We start from the raw sequence: 7,918 nt of genomic DNA, 5'->3' as shown, positions 1-7,918 counted from the left end.
AAACACATTTCATTACACCAAATACACAAAATAATGTTCTTTTTAGCAGCATCATATGACCCCTTTAAGCCATATAAAGATCAAGAGAAAAATCATCTGTTATTCTCATAGAAAATGCTCCACCGTCCGGCTGTGGTTCAGCTCATAAACCCAAGTCCTCAGCCTGGAGCGGTACCAGTACCTAACCAGCCCCTCCCTCAGCCCAATGTGCCTGTCTCTCAGCCTCAGCCAATGGTCAGTATTACAGCTTTTATCCTTTCCTGAACACTTGTATCATGAGATGCATTAAATAGTAGTACTTTAATACACAAATACACAACTGTTTTTGAAAGTAGTCTAGTATTCTTACCAAGCCTGCATTTATTTGATCAAAAATACAGTAATGTTGTGATGTTGTGAAATATTATTACAATTTAGAAACTTTTTCTGTTTGAATATTTAAGATGTAATTTATTAATGTGAATTTTCAGCATCATTATTACATTCTTCAGTGTCACGATCCATCATTCATTCTAATATGCTGATTTGCTGCTTAAGAAACATTTCTTATTATTATCAATGTTGAAAACAGTTGTCGCGATAATTAAATAACCGTCTAATCGCGATTATTTGATCTAACCGATTATTGTCCTTTTTTATACGAGACAAGGGGGAGTCATACACCAAAAGAAACAGAACAGCACCAGTTTGCTTCTCATGCACTGTATAGCCTATACAGGGCTCCAGACTCATTCTTCCCACTGGTCGCTCTTTTGCAACTAACTTTCTCAGCTGGTCGCACGAGCACATGATTTGGTTGCAATATTTATTTATTTTTTTTTGCTCTACAACATGGGATTATTCTATGCATGCTGCTGATGAACTTTTATCATAGTTTATAGTTATATGGAAACAAAAGTGGTTAACATTCAGCCCGTTCTTTATCATCAGTAGTATTATTTGTGATTTAAATTTTGTGAATGGGAGTTTCTTTCTTTTTTGCTGTGTTAAGCCGCGGGCTTCGAATTTGCTTCGAATTTGCGATCTTGTTGTCACTGTTTTGCTTGCATACATCTACACACCTTTAATTTTTAAGATTAAAACAAAAGATGCATTCATTGTTATTCTTAATTAAAATCACAACAACAATAAATCAGTAAGATACAATGACAAACTAGCTTACAAAACATTTATTAACAAAAACTAATAAGATGAGGCATGGCACTCCCCACATGCTGTATTATATTCTGACTAATAAATTATAGAACGTTTAGCAAACACTGAGGAATCAAATAAATAAATAAAAGAGAGCCTCCATAGCATAATGTGAGGTAAACCGCAAAGATAAGTTTTTCAAAAATGAAAACAAAAAGAAAAGTAAAACTAACAGTGACCGTGCTTGCATGTTTTTTTTTCCCCCCCACAAGAATACCAGCATGTTCACCTTCTCTGGTTTAAGAAGCGGTCTTTTACTTGACTTTCGCTTGAAAACAATCCATGGTTTCCTCAATATGCGCGTAATTTTTGCTGTAGCTGAGTAGGTATACTCTCTAAGCGCTGTTTCGTTATGCTTTGTTTCATTTGATGTTTCTCATATGCAACAGAAATTGCAGCGCTTATGAGTTGACCAACGCGGTGGTCGCGCCAGTGCGACTGCACACAAAATTTAGTCGCACAGGCAGAAAAGCAGTCTGGAGCCCAGCTATATCATCTGAAGCCATTCCATATCTTAATGTGAGGGACAGAATTTAGGTTTATAGAAACTCATCTTCCTTCTGCTGCAGCTGTCAGTCATTCTCCGCTCAGTATTCAAACAGCATGTCATGTTCAGTTATGACAGTCAGCAAGGTAAAACTCTCCAAGATGATATATTCCCATTATAATACTTTAAGTTTAAGGAAGGAAGGAATTATCACAAACAGAAAGATTATTAGAAGCCTTTCTTTTTCTCATGATTTTCTCTGTAATGAGGACGTGAGTATTTAGTGGATTGCGTTTAACAAAGGGTTTAAAAGAGTGACCATTAGTTCCACAAACACAGTATTGATATTCTGTAGTGGTGTAGAAAAAAAAATAGCACTGGTGTTGGATCGGTATTCTTACACTGCAAAATAATAACTCAAAAAGATGAAAAGATAACATCATAATTATTTACTGAACCCTTAAATTAATCAATTATATAATGAAAGCCATAAAAACAGACAATTAATCGTGATAATCGCCAAAGCCCTAAATCAGACAATTAATCGCAATAACCGTGACTATTTTTAGACAATTAATCGTCAGCCAAATTTCATAATCGTGACAGCCCTAGTGCTGCTTAATATTTTTGGGGGAACCATTTTTTATTTTCATGATTCTTTGATTAAAAAGAGCATTTATTTAACATGTGAAATGGAAATCCTTTCTACATTATAAACATCTTTACTTTAAAGGTACCCTTGAGCAAGGCAGCAAACCCCAACTGCTCCCCGGGCGCCGCATTTTTCTTTAAAAAAAATATTATTGGCCAAGTGTTTGATTGGTAGGGTGTTTTAGTCTTTTTGTGCTTTAATAACATTTGCAATCTTTCACATATTGTGTCTTGTGTCTGGAGTTCATGGGTTCATGGACAGTTCCTCCTCATTCATGGTGCTAACGAATAATCTTCTGTTGATCTTCTGACTCACAGCCAGGTATGCATGTGAACGGAGCCCCTCAGATGATGCAGCCTCCACAGATGGGAAGTGGAGTACCCGGACCAATGCCAGGACAGGGACCCATGGGACCAGCTGGTAAGCTTGTTTGTCCTAGGATTACTTTGGTGCTTATGTATGTGTGTGCACATAGTTATAGTGGTTTACCTTTGGTCTCTCCTTTTACAGGTGGGATGCAACCTCAGATAGGGATCCCTCCAGGAGGCCCTGTGCCCATGGATAGAGGACCAGGTATTCATTTTAGGCATTCAGAATTTTTTTTGTATGATTATACACTTGATATCGCTGTGACTGTTGTTTGTACTTTATCATATACATGTGTTACCATTACAAGCATTTGTTTTTTCAACAAATTTTTAAGTATTTGCTCAGTGTTTAGAAGTAGTATTGTTGTTTTATTCAATTTAGGACATTCACAGTCATTGTGAGAAAATTATGATATCACTACATGATTTATGTCCGCAAGTGAGCAGTATTGGGCAACAAGTCTGCTGCACTAACAGGCTTTTATGTAGTGGTTTCATTTTCATTCACATCTCTTCAAGGTGCTTTTTTTTGCATTTTCTCAAACATTTGGATTGGTCCGTGTTGTGCCAAGATACTCAACCATAAACATTTAGATGGCATATAATTATATATAAACTATACAATTTTGTACTCATTTTTGTGTGTGCGCACTACTGATAAAAAGTTTGTTGGTCAGTAACATTTTTAAAAATATATTTAAACTTTATATTAAACACCTTTAGCAAGGATGCATTAAATGAATCAAAAGTGACCGTAAAGGAATCTTGAATTTTTTTTTTATTTTTTTTTTTATAATTTATGCATTTAGCAAACGCTTTTATCCAAAGTGACTTAGTGCATTCAGGCTATACATTTTTTACCAGTATGTATTAGTGCTGTCAAAAGATTAATCGCATTCAAAATAAAAGTTTGTTTACATAATGTGTGTACTGTATATATAAATACACACACATGCATGTATATATTTCAGAAAAATATGCTGTTTATATATTTATATAATATAATTTTTATGAATATAAATATATACATGTAAATATTTTCAAAATATATACTGTATGTGTGTGTCTTTATATATACATAATACGTGTGTGTGTGTACTGTGTATATTTATGTAAACAAAAACTTTTATTTTGGATGCGATTAATCACTTGACAGCACTAATATATATCTCTATCACTTTTCCACAAAACTGTTAATTTCGTTGACGAATGATTTTCGTCAACAACATTTTTTTCACCGACGACAATGAGACGATAACGAACTAAAACTTTCTTTGAATGACAAAAACTATGACGTAAATCTATTGACATTTTCGTCAACGAATAAAAGCGAGACGAAAATGTTAGGGAGGGACGATTTGGGAAGAGATTCATTCAGAACGAATCTGCTGTGTGATTCGGAGGTTAGATGTGTACATATGAACCGGCGGGACATAAGCTAACATACACTTGCTGCACGTCGCAAAAAAAACATTCAAAAATGTCAATATGTGGGAGTAAGAGAAGAGCAGACATATGGATAAATCTGACGACGCAAGAGAGAACTCAGTTCGGTCTGGATTTCTGAGCGCACACACTGAAGCATACACACACAGAAAGCGCGTACTCTTTCACGTCGCATGAACGGAGAATTACACACGAAATGATGTCGAATTGTCCGTTTTGACGAGTATTCATGTGTAAACAGTTGATTACGTAGTTTAAGTGAAGGTAAACAGTAGGGAGAACGTGTATTAGTACATTGCATCCATTGCAGCTGTGCATTCGGTTTTAAAGGAATAGCAGCCTAATTTAGTTGCTATTGTCCGAGTCATTGATGTTAATAAAGCAACAACAGAAAGATGGAAAATCACTCACTGCTCTTGACTGAAAAACTTTAGTAGCCCTAAAGATTAATCTACATTTATTTATAGAAGTAAATATGTCTGATTGAAAGAATGTGGTTTTATTTCATTTTAATATAAAGGCATGTTGTGTGTCACCGCAGTTAAATCGGTGTCTATCATGATAAAACCTTAATATCAAACCTATATAATGAGTTTGGAAATTTTAGAGAAATGCTTAATAAATGCACTTTAACTAAACCCATTAGATTTTAGCTGACTAAATTTACTGTAGATTTAGTCGACTAAAACAAAAACAATTCAGATGACTAAAATATGACTGAAACTAAATGGCATTTTAGTCAAAACACTGACTAAAACTAAATCAAAATTTGCTGTCAAAATTAACACTGCCACAAAACTATTAAGTAGCACTGTTTTCTATCTGTGGTAATAATAAGAACTATTAGTTGAGCACCAAGTCAGCATATTTTAATTATATTTGAAGAATCATGTGATGCTGTAGTCTGGAATAATGGCTGCTGAAAGTTCACAGGAAAAAATTACATTGTCATTTTTTTATTGTAAAAGTTCACAATATTACAGTTTTTACTGCTTTGGTGAGCATAAAATAAGTTTTCAAAAACGTTACAAAATCTTGCCGACCCCAAACTTTTATATATAGTTTTATATATTGGTATATTGCATTATAAAGGACACTTTGATTCCTAGATATTTGCATCTGCATTAACCAAATTAAAAACCTATATCGACCACTACTCTAACCCATGTCCTTTAACATCAGTACAAGCATCCCTGGGTAATATCAGTAAGTGCTACCATGCGCTGTCTCAGTTCTCTCTCCTGTTCTTTTCACTTAATGCTGACCCAGGAAACCTTCTGGACTCTCCTGTGGGAGCAGCTGGGCAGGCTGCTATCGAGCGGCCTCAAGGTATCATGGGTATAACGCTGGTCTGCTCAGAACAGGCCTGTCCGTAGTCTCACCTTCTCATTGTTTTACCCCTACATGCACCTTTTGTAGTGTACTTCTTATCTCTTCCTACCCTTAAGCATCACTCTTGAGCCATTTGACAGCAGTACATGGAACTTCCATTTGCACACTCAAAGAGAGTGTGCAAAATACCACATAGATGTTTGGAGACAAAAGTGAAACTGTTCAAACAATTGACCCCAAAAACATTTTAAAAGGCACAGTTGACAGAACTAATCACTGATTATCACATGGTCATGAATAGTGTTGAAACATAGGTGTGTTCTGCTGTATTGTCGCTGAAACAAAAGTGCTTGAGTAAAGACAACACATTGTAAACAGTTTTAACCTTTTATTGTAACATTTCCAAAACCTGAACAATGAAGTCTTGTTTCCTAATGGAATGTGCCAATGCAGCAGAATAGAGCGGAGTATTGATGAGTTTCACTTTGTAAAGATGTTGAAATCCTCTGTTATCAATGTCACTGTGACAGGTGAAACAATATCCTTTTGTTCGTGAAGTGGAACCTTTTTGTTTCCTTCAGTTCTAATTTCAGTCTTATTATTCATGTTCTTTGATTGAATAAAAGGATGTGTCCAAGTTTTGAAATGTTTGTGTAATGCACTTTGACACTGGTTTCTTTCATCATTTTGATTCTATAGCCAATTCTTTTTTTGAGTCTTGACAAAGTGTGCACATTTTTCAAAATCATTTTTCATGTAAATGTTCTTTCTTTTCGCAGTGCCGATGGTAGACCCACGTGCCCCAATGCGAGGGGCCCCTCAAGGCCCTCCAGGGATCCCACCCAGAGGCTTGCTTGGCGATGGTCCGAATGACCCGCGAGGTGGATCATTGGTCAATGTTACTGGAGAAATGGTGGAGCCAGGGTAATGTATACTAACTTTGTTGAAGTGACATTTAGATGATCACAGCTGATCATCGAAAAATATTTATAATGGTCTCATTAGTATTGTCAGAAAGCTTACATTGACTGATCATTTCCTTTATGCACTTGTGATTAACCCTATAAAGAAGTCAAAATGTCTCTTAGAAACTTTAGACAAAATGGGCCTCATTTATCATTCTAACGTAGAAACGCACGCAGATCCGTGCGCACAAATGAACTCACAACAGAGTTCACGTGTGATTTAATGAAACATTCGTATGCCGCCAATCTCATCGTACGAATGATCGCATGTTGATAAATGTGGTGGCAGAAAACAATCGTCATTTGAATATCACGCCCCTAAAACCCCACCCGGTTTAGATGCCCTAGAGTTTACGACACGGAGAAACGAAACCCGGCCAAAAAGAGGAAGTAATCTCGTGAAAGAGAAATTGATCTTACTCCAAAAACACCCGTTAAACTTGTAATTGCAAACATTTAGGCAACATTAATTTATGTAACTTTATATGTATATTAAAATACTGGTAAATATAAACATTATAGCCTATTTCCCTACAACAAATATTTTAAATTTAACGGTATTCAGAACGGAACAAGAATGAAAAAATTATATATTAAACTATAAAATAAAACACAAATTAGGCTATTGGCATTCATTATAAACAGCATACAAGCAAAACTGAAACGGCATTGGGCTCACGAGCCTGTCTCATACCACAAGAATCCAGATGTTTCCATTTTTGCCATATTTGTAACATTTGTTTGCATAACTATTATTCATTATGTGGCCTAAACAACAACGCTTTATACTTCACTCATGTTCTAATATCCGTATAAAATCCTTCACATGCACAAAAATGTTTGTTTGGGCGCTGCACGCTTATTTTACTGCAGACCTTTCAGTTTGGTTGACTGCATTTTAGTTTGATGACGAATGGCTGAAATGTCAGACAACGCTAGAAATAATGTTGTTTGTGTGTGTGTGAGGCGCCTATACGTGATCAGATGGATTAAATCAAATAAAGAAAAGAAATCAAATGCATTCAGAGTGTCACAAAAACGAGCGTAGCCTATACTTGTTGCACAGTTATTTATTTTTTTTTTCCCCTTTTGTTAATCTGTTAATTATATTATAGCCTATTATATATTTTGTGTGGTCCTATTTACTTTATTCCTTTTATAGACTTAATTTCTGTTTTTCTGCAAAAAATCATGATGCGACGATTGAATCCTCATGGTCTGTTGTTTATGCTGCTATTTGCGCATATAGTAACATGACATGTGGCCAAGTATGGTGACCCATACTCGGAATTAGTGCTTTGCATTTATCCCATCCAAAGTGCACACACCGCAGTGAACACACACACACCGTGAACACACACCCAGAGCAGTGGGCAGCCATTTTTTTTGCTGCGGCGCCCGGGGAGCAGTTGGGCCTTGCTCAAGGGCACCTCAGTCGTGGTATTGAAGGTGGGAGAGAGCGCTGTACATTCAC

At 36.0% G+C, this 7,918-nt stretch overlaps 1 protein-coding gene across 1 annotated transcript in view; it reads left to right on the top strand.

The window, feature by feature from the left end:
- LOC107593232 (cleavage stimulation factor subunit 2 tau variant-like) overlaps nt 1-7,918 on the top strand; it is a 15,884-nt gene that overhangs the window by 4,542 nt on the left and 3,424 nt on the right. Inside the window, exons 6-10 of the mRNA XM_016282863.1 lie at nt 112-234; nt 2,651-2,753; nt 2,844-2,906; nt 5,417-5,476; nt 6,259-6,403. Of these exons, the coding sequence (XP_016138349.1) occupies nt 112-234; nt 2,651-2,753; nt 2,844-2,906; nt 5,417-5,476; nt 6,259-6,403 (494 nt within the window). The remainder of the gene's footprint in view (nt 1-111; nt 235-2,650; nt 2,754-2,843; nt 2,907-5,416; nt 5,477-6,258; nt 6,404-7,918) is intronic.

Source organism: Sinocyclocheilus grahami, unplaced genomic scaffold (assembly GCF_001515645.1).
Source record: "Sinocyclocheilus grahami isolate Dianchi unplaced genomic scaffold, SAMN03320097.WGS_v1.1 scaffold167.1, whole genome shotgun sequence".
NCBI classification, from domain to species: domain Eukaryota; kingdom Metazoa; phylum Chordata; class Actinopteri; order Cypriniformes; family Cyprinidae; genus Sinocyclocheilus; species Sinocyclocheilus grahami.
This window is presented reverse-complemented; position numbering and strand designations above follow the sequence as displayed.